At 42.0% G+C, this 16,361-nt stretch overlaps 3 protein-coding genes across 5 annotated transcripts; all 3 read left to right on the forward strand.

The window, feature by feature from the left end:
- The first annotated feature begins 766 nt into the window (after positions 1 to 766).
- Positions 767 to 5,038, forward strand: si:ch211-148l7.4 (uncharacterized). Of its 3 annotated transcripts, none has more exons than XM_004573461.2 (2): positions 767 to 1,038; positions 1,616 to 5,038. In XM_004573461.2, the coding sequence occupies exon 2, from the start codon at positions 1,641 to 1,643 to the stop codon at positions 3,195 to 3,197; it is 1,557 nt and encodes a 518-aa protein (XP_004573518.1). In that variant the 5' UTR covers positions 767 to 1,038; positions 1,616 to 1,640; the 3' UTR covers positions 3,198 to 5,038. The 3 variants fall into 3 exon arrangements, with proteins under 3 accessions (XP_004573518.1, XP_004573517.1, XP_076734382.1); XM_004573460.3 differs by lacking the exon at positions 767 to 1,038 and adding an exon at positions 1,054 to 1,197; XM_076878267.1 differs by lacking the exon at positions 767 to 1,038 and adding an exon at positions 1,054 to 1,197 and having other exon boundaries at positions 1,843 to 5,038.
- A 1,119-nt stretch (positions 5,039 to 6,157) lies between these two features.
- Positions 6,158 to 9,753, forward strand: snrpg (small nuclear ribonucleoprotein polypeptide G). Its single transcript, XM_004573462.3, has 4 exons — positions 6,158 to 6,312; positions 6,486 to 6,508; positions 7,188 to 7,312; positions 9,486 to 9,753. Exons 1-4 carry the CDS (start codon positions 6,281 to 6,283, stop codon positions 9,534 to 9,536), a joined length of 231 nt encoding a protein of 76 aa, XP_004573519.1. The 5' UTR covers positions 6,158 to 6,280; the 3' UTR covers positions 9,537 to 9,753.
- A 2,745-nt stretch (positions 9,754 to 12,498) lies between these two features.
- On the forward strand, positions 12,499 to 16,327 carry plpbp (pyridoxal phosphate binding protein). Its single transcript, XM_004573463.5, has 8 exons — positions 12,499 to 12,698; positions 13,290 to 13,397; positions 13,497 to 13,532; positions 13,613 to 13,688; positions 14,206 to 14,346; positions 14,427 to 14,569; positions 14,690 to 14,788; positions 15,157 to 16,327. Exons 1-8 carry the CDS (start codon positions 12,609 to 12,611, stop codon positions 15,346 to 15,348), a joined length of 885 nt encoding a protein of 294 aa, XP_004573520.1. The 5' UTR covers positions 12,499 to 12,608; the 3' UTR covers positions 15,349 to 16,327.
- The last annotated feature ends 34 nt before the right edge of the window (positions 16,328 to 16,361 follow it).

Genomic DNA, 16,361 nt, shown 5'->3' on the forward strand with positions numbered 1-16,361 from the left:
TCTGCTGAATTCTGCTCTCTACCCGAAAGAATGAATTTCTCACCGTCTGTTCATGCCCTGAAGCTCAAGCACACTTAATAATTCAGACAAAAATTCAAAATGCACCAGCAAGTTCACCTGTGAATGACTAAAAAAGTTTTTTGAGTGGCCTAATCAAAGTCCAGACTTAAACCTGATTGAGATGCTTTGGTGTGACTTTAAACAGGCGGCTTCTGCTCAAAAACCTTTGTGTGTGGCTGAATTGAAATGCTTATGCAAAGAAGAGTGGGACAAAATTCTTCCACAGCGATGTGAGCCACTGTTCTTGATTGTCGCTATTCCTGCCAGGGGTCGCATGTAATTACTATTTTAAATTAAGTTTGGATAGCTTTGTTCCCTTAATAAATGAAATCATCATTTAAAAACTGCATTTTATACTTACTTGGGTTGTTTCTCTAGTTTTAAAATTTTTCTTGAGTATTTCTGTGTGACAATAATTTATTTCAGCCATTCATTTTCTTCTTTTTTTCCAAGTCAGGAAAGGGGGAAGGGTCACCAGGCAAAAGGTGGAGTAATCCTCCACGAGTCGCCAGTATATCACAGGACTAAAACACACAAACAGTCAGTCATTGCATTTGTACAGCGCTTTTCGAGACCCTCAAAGCGCTTTACAATTCCACTATTCATTCACTCTCACATTCACACACTGGTGCAGGCAAGCTACAGTTGTAGCCACAGCTGCTCTGGGGCAGACTGACAGAAGTGAGGCTGCCATATCGCACCATTTGTTCTAGTTCCCATCTGTAACATGGTCGATATGAATCTGGAAACACCCTTGTTGAAAGGGGCAGAGAACATTTTTGATTTTATGTCTTTTTAATAGTTAATTAGGGGTCAGCAACTGCTGGCATTAATTTAAAAAAAAAATTAGTAAATTGTTTTGGTTTGAAAGTCCTTTTAATTGTAACTAGCAAGACTGTAAATGGGCTAGATAAGAGAGAGGAGAAGCATCATACCTACAGTCACTGCGCATACCTGAGAACTCAAGCTGCAAAGTGGGTAAGTGACGTGCCGGAAGTGCTAAGAAAACTTGGCTTTCAGTTTAGCAGTCATGCCAGTGTGGTTTGTGTTAAAGAATCCCATTAATAATGCAACGCACTGTCTGAATCTATTCACTCGTCAATACAGCCGCTGCACTGCTCCTGTCTGAGTGCCAAGGTAAGCTAGTTAACAAGCGCAAGTGTGCATTTCTGACGTGTTGGCGAGGCTAGCAGCGAGCTAACCTTAGCAAACACAAAGCTAGCCCGTGGTCGCAGCTGTGTTGTTGTAAGGTTTACCGTTGTAGAGGCTCAGACTTATCACTAAACTGATACCTATCGTCGCAGTCTGTGTTGTCCAAATAGAATAGAAGAATAAAACTTAGCGACCAGTAATTCAGAATGTCAACAAAAAAAGAGGAACAAGTTAAAAAGAAGGCACGTTTCCCCTCATCCTACAGAGCTTGGCTAGCTGTTGACTGCAGGCGTGGTGCCATTTAGCTTACAACCAAAACACTTCTCAGTACCTTAGCCTTTTAGATCTTGTGTCTGAGTGAATTAAAGGGTAGCTGCTAAAACCTCTTGTGTCTCCATAAAAGCCAGGAGAAAGCTTGGTGAAGGAGGATGGATGGAGTCAGCTGGAGTACTACAAGGTCCCAGGAGTCATTTGGTCGCTCCAGCTCAGCCACAGACACTCTGTCAAGGCTTGCCACCTTTATCGCTAGGGCAGAGACAAAACAGCACACACAAACCCAGAGGCAGCGTCTGCCCCAGCAGCCCACCTATCTGTGTCAAGAATGTGGTAACGCCTTTCCTTATGCCACAGATCTGTTACAACACCAGGAGTCTGAACACACACTGCCCAAGCCTCACCGGTGTCCCTCGTGTGGCCAGGAGTTCTCCCTGAGGTCATCCTTACAGCTACACAAGTGCGAGTCCACATGCTGCGAGCTTTGTCATGGGATGTCGCTATTTGGTTCCCCCTGCTCTACGTGCGTGACTCACACTTCTGATCCTGGCAGCCCCCTGGACAAGCCACTTCACCGCCAGCCTCATCACATGGACCACAGCCCATATGCGTGTGCCCCGTGTGGGAGAGGTTTCAGCCAGAAGCAGGCTCTGCTGCAGCACCAACAGGCCGGCTGCAATGAGCTGCCGTCCCTGTCCGATATAGCTGATGCCAGCAGACTCCCTGACGGCTCTTCACCTGTTTCTGAGGGGGATTCCACTCGCTCTGATTGTTCAGATACTCCAGGGCCCAGTGGCCGAGCTATCAACACGTGTCAACTCTGCTCAAGAGTCTTCCGCTCAGAAGCTGCACTGCAACGCCATGAACAGGCCAGCCATGCAGAGGAGCAAAGTGCCACCGATGGGGAGGTGAGGAAAGGAAGGAGTGCTAAGGTGGATGAAGAGCCAAGCAAGAGTTCAAAATCTCAAAAAAAGCTGCTGAGCTGTCGCTCCTGTGACATGGTTTTCAGGAGCACCTCTAAACTGTACATGCACAGAAAAGAAAAGCACAGTAGAGAGAAGAATGTCAGGAGAGAGCCGAGGCCAGTCGTCATCAAGCGGAGGAAAGCAGGCACGTATCCCTGTCAGGTCTGCGGAAAAGTCTTTGTCCACCATTTATCGCTTAGGGCACACTACAGACAGCATACAGCCTTGAGCTTGGTGGCTATCAAAAACAAAAGCAAGACTGTAGGATGTACCACCAAAGACTCATCCAAACTATCAGAAAACAGACCAAATAAAGCCAAAACCAGCCTCGCTGAGATTAAGACAGTCAGGGCTGGCCCAGGGAGACCCAGGAAAGTCATTCGACAGTTGACCAAGAAAGGTGTTTCAGGGAGATGCACAGAAGTGCCTGAAGCTCAGGAGGAGGTGGAGAGAGATTTCCCGTGCCCCTCCTGTGCAGAGGTTTTCTCTCTGCAGCAGCAGCTGAAGGAACACATGGAGCTCCACCAAACCTCCATGAAGAGGAGACAGTGCAGTGTGTGCACCACCGAGATGGACACGTGCAAATGGCCAGGCTCCAGGAGGCAGAGGCTGTACCACTGCGTGCCCTGCCAGCAGGGGTTCTCTGCACTTGACTCTTTCCTAGAACACTGTCAGGAGCACCTTCGAGTTAGGGTGGAGGAGGACAGCTTGACAGAGGGCTACACGCATCAAGCCGACAAAGCCTGACGTGTCAGTGTGAATGTCATCAGCAACCCGCCTTTTTGCCTTGAAGGGTTAGACAGAGGGGAGTGATGAAATCTCTGTGAAATTCTTGTTGAGTCACGAGTTCACTGATTGAGAATTCAGAATATATTGCTTTTGTACCCCAAACTCGGGCTTTGTTATCCAAACCATATCAACAGTTAAAAAGAATGTCTTATTAAGCTTTTATTTAGCCCTTTACCATGAATTTTATTTTCTCCTGCAAGACTCATTGAAAAGCACAGTGTGGATATCAGTTTGTCTAAGATCCATCACAGCAGCTTTTAAAGGGAGGTTTAATCAGTGTTTGTACATCTGAGAACAGGACATCTTCTCAGATGCGTCTTGCAGAGCAACCATGCATTAACAAGTTGCATTGTAGTGAAATACAACAAAGAAGAATTACACAGAATATGTGTTTATGTTGTTTAGCAGCAGCAGCCTTTAAGATGAGCCTCAGCTTTATTACAGCAAGACTGATGATATGAAATTGAACATAAAGCTAATATTTTCACTGTGAAGGACTGTTGTCTGCAAATTTTCACTCTATAATGCATTGAAAACTGTAGAAGCCAGAACAGTTTGATTTTGATTCGTTTGATCCATTCAAAGTATCCAAACCTTTAAACCCAGGAGTCCCTCTTTCAGACCAGTTGTTGTCTGTGTATCCACTTTTATACCACAGAGTGGTATAAAAACTTCCACAAATTGTCTGCTTTTCCTTTTATTTTTTCTTTTAATTAAGAATGGTAGCTTATGATCCTGGAAGATGGTCTCACCACTTGGAAGCAACTGGGCTGGTTTAATTCCAGCCAGATACACAAAGCCCCTTTGGGGTTGTATTAGGGAGGCCATAAAAAGAGCATAAAACTCTGCCAGTCAAACTTGTGGAGTCACCCACTGTGGCGATCCCTTTTGAGAAGGGAGCAGCTGAAAATGGCTGTTAATAATAACATCAGTTGTGTAAAGGTTCCTGGACCTTGGATAAACTTCCCAGCTCTTAGAGTTTGAACTGTTCATTTCTAATCGACCCCATTTTCCAAAAACAGGTTGGGATTTGCTCGCATGCTCAAAGTGGAGCTAAGCTCATCTTTGCCTCAGGGTTTTGTTTTTTGTTCTTTTGAGAAATGAGGCCATCTGCTCAACTGTGGTACATTCTGGCCAGAACACTGCCTGACAAATTGTTTGCCACTTGTCTAGTTTTTGTTATGTTTTCTGCTGTATTTTCTTACAAATTTGGCAATAATTATTCATCAATTGTGGTGTCTGAACTTGTCGTGTTGTCAGTCTTGTGTCCCGAACGTGAGTGTTAGCAGCACTACTTAGAGCACTGGGTGGAGGTTCATTTCTTTGCTCGAGAGATAAAATGCAGCCCCAGGGTCTGAATGAGATTGTAATGTGTAACACTGTTTGTTTACATGCTGTTTCCTAATATTTTATCATGGAAGAGAGATCGCAGTAATCTATACAGTGAGCAAACTTGGCTTTCATGGATAACTCTACCCGAAACAATGCCTTTCATAATGCCCCTGCTTTTTAGCTTGCATGAGCTCTGGTCGTATTTCCTAACTATGCAAACAGATGGACTGACGGCAGCCCTTCAGTGTGTCTACGATGCTCAATAAGTGCGCTTTGGTGAATAAACTTAAATCAACATGATTTTTTTTTCTAAAGTATTTTCAACTACTGTTTTCAAAATGCGACTGTGAACATGTAGAAGATACGTTTCTAGGTTTTGAAGTTTCTACTTTTCTGAGGTCTTTTGTAAGTTGGTGTGTATGGCTCTTTGCAGATGACATAAATAAAATTTAACAGTTGTCAGATGTTTTCTTTGCATCATTTCTGCTGTTCTAATTCTGTGAATTTTCAAACTGACTGCATGCCACAGCCATACAGCAGACTGATAGTAATTAATGGATGACAGTTGAAATTAGCAAGGGCAAATTGCAAAAATTATACCATAATTTGATTTTATTCAAAGTGGTTTAAAGTTATTTCATTTCTACTCAAATATATACATTTATTTTTGATGATTTTAGCTAGTTTCTAGGTTCAGATAATATAAATCATTATTAAAATAACAGGTCGCAGCTAAAAGCTCTTCCATTTGTATTCTGAACATAGTCAACAGTATAACAACTAATAGCCATGAAGCTTACACATTACTCTTAAAGCAGGAACAGTAAAACAATGTTATAAAATGCAATAATGTACATTAGATTCATTATTAAAACAATAGTTACACTAATATGATTTTCCTCAAATTATTAAATGTATTTGTCAACAAATAATGGTTGTCATTGGGCCCACTTGGTCTTATAGCAAAACACCCCCCAAAAAACTGAACATACACTGGATTTTCCTCACCCAACCATAAATGGGGTTTACAAAGAATGGTCTAAAAAAGAGAAAACACCCAGTAAGTGAACAAAATTTCTCTGGGTGAAAATGCTTTGGCATAGTGCTTCGTCAGGCCAGACAGTAACAATAATTCAAATTACCACTGGTTACAACCAAGGTATGCAGAACAGCATCTCTGAATGCACAACACGGACAATGAAGCAGATGTGCTGCAGCACCATCAGAACTGAACGGGTGGCACTTCTGTGAGCTAAGAACAGGAAACTGACACTATGAATCAACCAGGCTCACTAAAAGTGGACATTACTGGGTTAGAAAAATGTTACCTGGTTTGATGAGTTTTGATCCCAGGCTGCAACATTTGGATGGCAGGGTCAGAATTTTGCCTAAACATCAAAGTATGAATCTATCCTGCCTTTTATCAACAGGAAAGGCTGTTTCTGGTGGTGATTTGAGGGATATACTGTGATAATTGCATTTAAATAAATGATTTGAATATTTCTTCCACTACTACCGGTATATGCATTCAAAGCTGGCCGGCTCTCCCTCCTCCTGTCCTCATGGCGGCGCTGTGAGGAAAACGCAGAAGGTCCACTATGAGAGTTCACCAATGAAGTTCCGGTTGTCGGCGCACGCTTTCCTTCCGCGGTTTCGTGAAACGAAAAGATTGCGAACGAGTGCTTCGGCGTCCAGAAAATACAGCTAAAATGAGTAAAGCACACCCACCCGAGCTGAAGAAGTAAGTCAATGATCTTTGATAAATAAACGCGCACTGGTTATTTTGTACCTGCTTCTTGTTTCCTGTATAGCAGATCTGGTACATTGTTTGTAATAGCCACAAGCTAACATTAGCTAACATGCCTGTGAAGAAACTGTGACCATGTAACCGATGCTGATGGGTTTCTTTTCCAGGTTCATGGACAAGAAGCTTTCATGTGAGTATGACTCCAAGCACAGATTCAAATGCAGCCGGAATGTTAAAAGTGAATCTGTTCCTGTCTTTCGTTGTTTTTGAGCAACAGCATGAAATATCAAAGTAAAGTTATTGAATAATTTCAGTAATTACGTTTTCATCTGGTACACTTCACAAAGCCTTATTCGATGACCTCTGCTCCCTGTTTGTTCAGGATCTCATAACAAAGAGCAGACATGTAGTGCAGGCAATACACATGGGGAGGGGGGGAATTTATTTTAATACGCGCAGCGTGTTGTGTTGCTGGGAAGTACTGCTAGAAATGCGATGGTTAGGACAAATGTTGATATATTGTATAACTTGTACAGATCTTATAACCCCTACTGTCTTTCATTGACACTATACTATAATTGTGAGATGTCTTTATGGTCTTAAAAGTTGGAAAATAAGCTTGTTGTAACCCTCGGAATAATAAGTTCATTCCTCACACTGGGTAAGTCAAGTACCTTTCATAGATGTGGACTCAAAAGTTAGGTTATGTGATAGCATAAATATGGATGTCTTATTTTGCTGTATGTAAATATTCGTGGTAGTATGTGGACAATCTAAACTTTGAGTTTAAAGATGGATCAGTCTCAGAAATAAATGAACTGAGCAGTTTGTAAAATTCCTCATAGTGATTTATTTTTTTCTCCTTTCAGTGAAGCTGAATGGAGGCAGACATGTGCAAGGCATCCTGCGGGGGTTCGACCCTTTTATGAACCTGGTGGTGGATGACTGTCTGGAGATGGGCCCCGGAGGACAGCAGAACACAATTGGCATGGTGGTCAGTACCTTTGTCTTTCTTAATTTTCTGTATTGTCACCAAAGGCCATTAACCCATTCCTTCTGTTCATTCTTTAGTTTGTGCATCCAACCAAAGAAAAGTTGTGCGCTTAAGCACAGCATTGTTATCTTCAAGCAGTCTGCTCTCCTCTTAACTACAGCTTGCTTATTTACGAGAGAGTTCTGGTTATAATGGTGTCAGACTTCATATTTGCCACGGTCTGAACATGCTGCAAAGCACTCCCATTAAGACCCCGATCTTTCTTGATAGCTTTAGTTGTAGTATATTAACAGGATTGCCAATATTCATTTGCACGTGAACCCTTTGCATTTTGGCACACTCTGTTTCAGCAGCAGTACAAATTGAAATCTGCATGATATCATCACAAAATAAAATAAATATTTTGTACCTGATTAAAGCCCTGTTTTTCCATCATATTACTCATTTCCATCCACCATTTGCTCTTCCTGTCATATGGAGTGCAAAGAGACTTGGTGGAGTCATTTGTATACATTTTGGTTGCATATCATGTGCTACTAGTATTTCGTCCTTTGTAACCTGGTTGTACTTGACGGTTTGGTTTTAGCTCAGCTGGTGGAACAAGTTTTAGGCCCTTATTTCACAGACATTTAGCATGTCCCCGATAACATTAACCATGACCTGAACAACGTCAGATTGTTATGCTTGTTTTATTCTTGAGTGGGAGTAGCATGAACGCAGTTCCTGCGCAATCACAGACTGCCTGCAGAGAGTGTTTGTTGTTGATGGAGTATCACAAATATGTATTACAACCTGTGCGTGGGCCACACTTGCATGTGCTGTCGTTGTTCCATCAGCCAGCCTTGGAGAAGTATAAAGTTCTCAGTACAACGAGTTGATCAAATCAAATCACTTTTATTGTCACATCACATGTGCAGGTACATTGGTACAGTACATGTGAGTGAAATTCTTGTGTGCGAGCTTCACAAGCAACAGAGTTGTGCAAAATACAATAATGTAAACAAGCAAAATACAAGAATGGCTACATCTGAAACTAATAAATATATGTACAATATATAATAGTATATGCATTTCTGGATGTGTATACTAAATATTTTTCTACGTGCGTGTGTGTGTGTGTGTATACACATATTTTACAAATTAAATAGAGTAAACAATAAATAAAATATATAAAAATATACAGAGTTGAGACATGTGCAAAACAGTGGCATTAATGTACAGTATGGAGTGCATAATGTTGAAGTTCTAGTAGTGAAGGTGAGGTGTCTATGACGTGTTCAGCAGTCTGATGGCCTGGTGGAAGAAGCTGTCTCTCATTCTGCTGGTACGGGACCGGATGCTGCAGAACCTCCTTCCTGATGGAAGTAGTCTGAACAGTTTATGGCTGGGGTGACTGGAGTCCTTGATGATCCTCCCCGCTTTCCTCAGGCACCGCTTCCTGTAGATGTCTTGGAGGGAGTGAAGTGAAGTGAACAGTGTGTTCAAAAACAACGAAAAGTGTCCACTGCAGTCACTGTCTGTACTTTTCTTTTCATGTTTGTGTCATACCCTTTCCTGCCGAACTCCACAATCGCGCCCTCCCCGTTTCTGGCCCACTTGTCAACCTGTGAGCATTTGAACAACACATATGTCTTCCACATCCAGTGACATGCTGTTGGGACTGTTTGGTGGACTGCACGATAGCACACTTGTGGAATTGTGTTCACATACCATACATTATTAGTTATACCTGCATCTGCTGCTGTTTGCTCCAGGAAATCATTTTCATTCATTTCAAAACCATCCTAACTCGGTTTGAAGCAGGAATTATACCGTCAGCAAGTCCGCTAGGGTATACTCGGGTCCCACTGTTATAAATTTCATCATGAGATGGTTAGGGCAGTTTGTGCCTGCCTGCTTTTTGTGACTGTGTGGACTCTGTGTCTGTGGATGATTTACTTTACACTAAGTACACATTCTCCCCAGGCAATGAACTACAAACAACAGGAATGAGTGCTCAGCTGTTCAGTATAATTTAGGCTTTAAAATGTCAAGAAAAGCTGTTTGCTTTACCTTCTATGAATAAGATACTAAATTCTGTTTAGATTTGGAAAGCTCAGTGCTTTATTTAAAACCTTTAGGACATTTGTCATGATGGTAGTGTGTTTACTCTGTGTGGTGTTGTTTCTCACAGGTCATCAGGGGAAACAGCATCATCATGCTGGAGGCCTTGGAGAGAGTATGAGAGCGGAGGAGGCACCTGAAGAAAATGATCCCTACATTTTGTTTTTTTGTTGGGGTTTTTTTTTGTTTGTTTGTTTGTTTTTTACATTATTGTCCCTTTCTGGCTCCTCAGTAAGGAGACAAAGCATTTGTATTTGAATTGTGAGATGATAGATACAGTCTTTTTGTTTGGATTTTTGAAATGTGTGATCTTGTGAATAAATCAGTTTTCTTTGTAATTGGTTTTCTGCATTCAGTTTATATCACATTACCACAATACAACAAGTTATTGTTCTGTTACTGTCAACATGTTACTATAGCAACAGGCAGAGGAAGCTGCACACTAAATATGATGATAAGAGTCCAGCTGGACCGATATAAAATACTGTGGAACACCCTTATTTCTTCATATTCTCCCCGCTAAGAGACAGATCTTCTTAGAAATTTTAAGTGATTCTCTGGGCCTTCGGAAGCTAAAAGTTTTTCTTTGGAGATTGGCTGCTGCTGAGCTCATTTATACCTGCCTATTTTCAAAAGAAGGAGAAAACCAAATACATGTTGAATTTAGGTATGCACTTAGTCACTGCCTTTTACAAAAAAGTAATTTATTCCTGCTGCTTCAGAATCTACAAAGATAGCAGCCTGACAGATGTAAAAGAGTGGGGGGTTCACCAATGATGTGATGCCCAAAGAGCTGTTAACTGAATATTTGAGCCAAGATTGTGTCAAGTGTGTGCTTAAAAATTTTTGGGAAAAACAAACAAGTGAAGGATTAAAGGAGTGGCAGGCCTAAAGCGCTACAGCAGCCAAACAGTATCTGAATGTCATGTCCTTAAGAAATAAAAGAAGAATCCAGCAGAGATCTGGCACAGGTCCTTTACTGACCCATCTACTGTTCACCAAAGACTCGTCAGAAATGGTCTGAGTGGAAGAGTGGCTGTCAACAAGTCATCCTTAAGGAAGACAAACAGGCAGAAAAGGCTGAGGTATGAGTGTTCACATAATTTCCTTAGGGATTATTAAAGGATTCTGATTTGACATTAGAAGTGGCTTGAAAATCAGTGGCAACAGGCCATGTGAAGTGAGTGAAATTTGATCAGGGTTTGGTGTCCCCAGAGCTCAGCCAACATTAGTGAAGCAGTGTGGGATCATGTTGACAGAGAATGGGACAAAAAGGTATGGGCTCAAAATGTGGTCATAAATATTTTGTACTTGTAAAAAAGATTTGTATGTGTAAAAAAGATTTGTGTGTGGACTTAGAAAAAAAAACCCTGCAAGTTACAAGTACGGATTTTTGACCCTATTTTTCTTCCCTTCATCTGATTGGTCAATGTCATGTCAATCACAAATGTAACAATCCAATCAGAGAACAGATGGGTTTGGCTGTCGAGGGGCGCTTTTTTTGAACTGCAGGTCTTTGAAGGGAATAAATGCCCTTTTACATGCCAACCCAGCGTTTTCCTTCATCACCACGAAGGAAAACAGTCTGTGGTAGTCCGAGTTTGGTGATTTTTATGTCACAGGTCTACGTGTTTAATACAGGGACTTCCACAGCCTTTTCAACAGCGCTGCGGACCGCGGGGTGGGGGCGGGCAGTGTTTTGGAAATGACAGTCTTCATTACAAAGCTTTCTTCGTTATGAATTAGCATACATGTTTTTATTGAACATTTGAAGAACTAGCAAAAAAAACAAACTCTTGTAGAGGACATAAAGTCAGAGATAGAAAAGACAAGGAGCAGGTGCATCTAGTACAGGTAGAGCTGCTGCAAAAACCCATAGAGCCCAGCAGCCAGCATAACAAATTCTGGATCCTTTGCTTTTAGTTAGCAGTTAGCATTAGCAGCGTATCCTGCATCCGATGTGAAAGGACTTTTATGCTGCGCACTGTGACTCACAGCAATGGTGCTGGGTCAGCCCTGACTTTGTGTTAAACTAATCCTAAAGTAATAATGTTATTTCTAACCACTGATATACCACAACTTTTTCCTTTCAACAGCTACTGAAAGTTTGGGGACCTAGCTGCTATCGGATACAAACGGTATCACCCTTCAAGGACCTGCAGTTCAAAAAAGCGCCCCTCCGACAGCCAAACCCATCTGTTCTCTGATTGGATTATTACATTTGTGATTGACATGACATTGACCAATCAGATGAAGGGTAGAAAAATAGGGTCAAAAATCCGTACTTGTAACTTGCAGGGTTTTTTTTTTCTAAGTCCACACACAAATCTTTTTTACACATACAAATCTTTTTTACGCACACACAAATCTTTTTTACACATACAAATCTTTTTTACGCACACACAAATTCTTTTTACACATACAAATCTTTTTTACACATACAAATCTTTTTTACGCACACACAAATTCTTTTTACACATACAAATCTTTTTTACGCACACACAAATCTTTTTTACACATACAAATCTTTTTTACAAGTACAAAATATTTATGACCACATTTTGAGCCCATAAAAAAGCAGCCAACATTGTCTTTAAGAGAACTACTAAAGACTACACAAATAAATGACTAAACCTGTCTTATCCTAATGCAATTCTTATATTTAGAAAAAGCAGTAAGTGATCACAAATATATAAAGTGTGTGTATTGTTTTAGATATGTTTTTAATGCAGGACATGACCGAAATAAAGGTTTTACTGCCAACAGGTTGTATCTACATACACAAAAACAAAAACAGCAATGTCATTCCTTTTCAGTAGCATGTCTCCCAGACTGCAGCAGCCAACAAATGCCTCTGGATACTGTTGTCCTTTATATGTCAGCAGCACATAAAATCTGCATCTAGAAAAACCTGGTAAAGACAGTTTTGCTGACCTTATTCCTAAATATGACTTCAAAAAGTTTTTTTCTTCTGGCCTGAAGCCGGAGAGGAATTCTCACTCAGGTTTCAGTTCCGGTGTGTTTGAGTGCTGTGTGCATTTGTAATCATAATGCGCAAATGCTGACGGCGGGTCGACAGGGGGCGCACTCCGGACGACTGACTTCCCGTTCAGCTGGACTTTTATTTTGAAAGCCGAGTGTCGTCAGTGCGGACGCGTTTCTTTACGTTCTGTGTCATAGCAGTTTTAACGGAATGTGGAAAGTAGCGATGTCGGAGGAAGTTGCCAAGGCTTTGCAGTCGGTAGTGGAACGGGTGAACCAGGCGGCGGCCCGGCGGCCTAAGGTAACTGCAGGCCGGGATGCTCCTCTCGGTAGCGCCTCTGCCTTCGCTCCTCTCTTGGGGCCCTGAGAAAAACGTGCTGCGGCAGCACGAATCGTTATGTAAGGCTGCCAAACACTTCAACCTTTGAATGGGAGACAGTCGGGCTTGCGGCAGCACTTTCATAACACCCCATGCGTGACAGTGCGTGCGGGGAGCATGGTACACGCACTCTGGCTGTGTTTGCGTGTTAGTGGGTACAGATGATGTCTGTCAGTTACTCATTCCATTATTGTGTGACTATTGCTCTATGGGAAACGTCCACGAGTGTAGATGTCCTTTTCAACAAGTGCCACTCCATTCAAATAGAATCAAGGTTGATGTAGGTCACAGCTGTGGGAACATGCTGTGAGCTGGTTTATCTAAATGATGAGGAGCAGCTGAACGATCTGTAGCAGGATGTGGATGCAGCCGGAAGCATCGTTGTTTTGGATGATGCTGACAGGGTTGACTCACTCCTCTGCAAAAGATCTCTGCTTGCATGCTGCATCACACGCTCCTCTGCTCATGCTCACTGATACGGATGAAAAATGAGCTTTTGTTGTCCTTCCTCAGACACTACCAGCTGTACCACCCCGCCTTGTAGCTGTCAGCAAGACAAAACCCCCAGAGATGGTTGTGGAGGCCTACAAGCAAGGGCAGCGGAACTTTGGGGAAAATTATGTGAGTGTGCAACACTGCCAGCGTCTCTGAATGACCTGTGAGGAGAATGAAGGTGGACAGTAATACAGATGATTGACGTTGCCCTTCATTTCTCCCTAGGTTAATGAACTTGTTGACAAAGCTTCAGATCCTCTGGTAGGTTCACATATTTTAGAAGATTGGATTGCTCCTCCCCCACCGCAGACCTTGACCTTGTTTCTTTTCCCTTCATCCAGATTTTAGAATTGTGTCCAGAAATCAAGTGGCATTTTATCGGCCATCTACAGAAGAATAATGTCAACAAACTTTTGGGTGAGTGACCATCAGCTCTCTCGTAGAGGTCACAGACCTGTGAAATGCTCTCTCAGAGTGCTTTGTGGTTATTCTAAGGTTTTATGTAAACCTAAAAAAAAACCCTAAAAACATCTTGTTGTTAGCAGGTCTGAAAATTGGGTAGATAGAACCTCAGATGAACAACAACACGTCATATTACACTGTCATTATCTGTTTTAACAAAACAGTGTTTGAAAAAAGTACACTCTTACTGCTACCATAGTAATTAAAGAGAGAACAGTCAGGTACTTCTAATCGTTACAAGCGCGTCTATAAAGGCAGACTTTTGTCAGTGTGATCATTTGGACCATTCGGGTGTGTGTGTTAACAAAGGGAACACAATCAGCAGTGATCTTTGAGAAGCAGTGTGGGAAGGGCCATGACGCTTGTTGGGTGTACTTTCTCTTTACCATGACTGTACCAAATTAAAGCTATTTCTAAATAAATAAGTGAATACATACAACAGCATGATGCCCTTTCATCCTCATTTTTGCAGGAGTGCAGAATCTCTTCCTTGTGGAGACAATCGACTCTGCAAAACTGGCTGACAGGGTCAACAGCTCGTGGCAGCGCATCAGAGGAGCCAGCACACAGAGGTTAAAGGTCATGGTTCAGGTCAACACCAGCGGAGAACAGAGTGAGTGCTTCTTGGGTGTGACGATCTGATCACCAACACTGCTGCTGTTACGTGAACAATGCGTCAAATGTTTGTCTTAGGCAAACATGGCTTGCCACCAGAGGACACGGTCAACACGGTGAAGCACATAGTGACACAGTGTCCCGCCCTGCACTTCTTAGGACTCATGACCATTGGGCGCTACGGCTATGACCTCACTCTGGGGCCCAACCCAGACTTCCAGGTACGAAACAATTACAGAACGGCTACATTTACCTGTGGTCATTTTTGTGTGCACCAAGAAAAATGAAAAACACTATTAATATTAGTGTCAGTCTGTAATCCTAACAATACACCTGCACAGATGCTGCTGAGTCGGAGACAGGAGGTGTGTGACAGTCTGAAGCTGCCTACAGAGGATGTAGAGCTGAGTATGGGTATGTCCACCGATTTTGAACATGCGGTGAGTGTCACTCCTGTATGGAAGCTGGTAACAGCAATTTAAAAAAACTTTGTGTCCAAATTCTGAAATCAAATTTCTTTTGATTGACTTTGATTAAAGTCAATGATCCTCTGTAGGTCATGAATGTCTGTGTCAAACCCCACATCAGCACATACATTGCATTTCCTAAAAGTTGAACTTTGAAAAAAATGTCAACATTGTGGCACTGCAGAAAAGATCAGTGGAGTCATCATGAAAATCTGACTGTCTGCACAAACATTTGTCCTTGGAGACTCCTCAGCATTGTTGCTGATATTTGATTTGAATCTGCACATCCTATTTTCCTCCTTTTTAACTGTTGTTTTTGTTTTCTTTGCTTCCATATAAAGATTGAGGTGGGTTCCACCAATGTGCGAGTGGGTAGCATCATATTCGGCAACAGGGAGTATCCCAACAGTGCACTGAACACTCCTAATCCCAGTCCTGGTCCCAGTCCAGTTCCCAGTCCTGAGAAAACATCTAAGATGGTGTCAGAAGATGCCGCCAAGAAGATGCAGCACCTCACCGTGTCTGAACGCTAAGAAAGAGCCTCTCCTTCTTTGAAATACCTTTAATTAAAAAAGCAAAACAAAAGAGCTCTGCTCTTCACATGCAGAACGAACAGAGCGGTGAAGCAGATCTTTTCCACACAGCCTTGTGGAGCTAGGATTGAGGAATCCTGCATTAATTGTAAATTGTATTTGCCTAATCCTAACTTTTTGTGTGCCCTTGTTGCAGTTTAAGCATTAAAGTGGCATTTGGCACAGAGCTAGAAAACCTTTTTAACGTTGTTTAACAAGTGTTATTAACGTTTAGTGCCCTGACTTGCTCCTCATGGAAAACCTTTTAGTCAAGATAACTGGATACAAGACAAACTACTGAAAACACGACGACTTCAGTGTTTTTGCGTGAGGTTTCTTTGGATTCTTGTGCTGGTGTGTGATATTTTCTACTTTTCCACTCAAACACAGGACGGTGCTGAAATGTGTCTCCCACAGATCAGGACCTCCACACAGCACAGTGTACCACTCTTGTTGAACATATGAAACAAAGACCTGATTTAACAAATAAATCATTTATCCCTTTATAATGACACATTGTATTGTGTGTTTGATATTGTTCTGTTTGGTGTGCCAAAGGTGACAAAACTCTATTCTTGATATTAATAAACCTGAGCGTAAACCGAGGAAGTGTTTCTGTGTAGCAGTCTCGTGTCCGTGCTGTGGTGCTTTGGAGGTGAGTGTGAGGGTTAACCTATGCAAAGTGGTGATTTTGTTTCATCATCCAACTAGGTTTTCACACTGCAGCTCTGATGGTGTAGCAGTGGTTTATTTACCGGTATCACAAGATCTGTGTGTGTCTTGTTTTTTTTTTTTTCTGTCAACATGGGGAGAAAAAAGGTCAGTTTGTGATTTAATGTGTGGTTACTGTCCTACCGAGGCATTTCAGCATTGTTTGGTTTGGAATCTGGCTCACAGGGAAGCTGAAGCCAAGCAATAAATTTTATTGTTGAAACGATGATCCATTTGCTGTGTATTTCTTCTCCTTAGGACAA

The sequence above is a fragment of the Maylandia zebra genome, linkage group LG20 (genome assembly GCF_041146795.1).
Source record: "Maylandia zebra isolate NMK-2024a linkage group LG20, Mzebra_GT3a, whole genome shotgun sequence".
Taxonomy (NCBI): Eukaryota; Metazoa; Chordata; class Actinopteri; order Cichliformes; family Cichlidae; genus Maylandia; species Maylandia zebra.

What these genes read in the sequence shown, in the direction of transcription:
- si:ch211-148l7.4 (XM_004573461.2), top strand. Translation starts at nt 1,641, where the DNA reads ATGGATGGAGTCAGCTGGAGTACTACAAGGTCCCAGGAGTCATTTGGT.
- snrpg (XM_004573462.3), top strand. Translation starts at nt 6,281, where the DNA reads ATGAGTAAAGCACACCCACCCGAGCTGAAGAA. An exon ending in CATGGACAAGAAGCTTTCAT is followed by an intron (nt 6,509 to 7,187) that starts GTGAGTATGACT and finishes TTCTCCTTTCAG; the next exon opens with TGAAGCTGAATGGAGGCAGA. An exon ending in AGAACACAATTGGCATGGTG is followed by an intron (nt 7,313 to 9,485) that starts GTCAGTACCTTT and finishes TGTTTCTCACAG; the next exon opens with GTCATCAGGGGAAACAGCAT.
- plpbp (XM_004573463.5), top strand. Translation starts at nt 12,609, where the DNA reads ATGTGGAAAGTAGCGATGTCGGAGGAAGTTGCCAAGGCTTTGCAGTCG. An exon ending in TAATGTCAACAAACTTTTGG is followed by an intron (nt 13,689 to 14,205) that starts GTGAGTGACCAT and finishes TCATTTTTGCAG; the next exon opens with GAGTGCAGAATCTCTTCCTT. An exon ending in CCACCGATTTTGAACATGCG is followed by an intron (nt 14,789 to 15,156) that starts GTGAGTGTCACT and finishes TTCCATATAAAG; the next exon opens with ATTGAGGTGGGTTCCACCAA.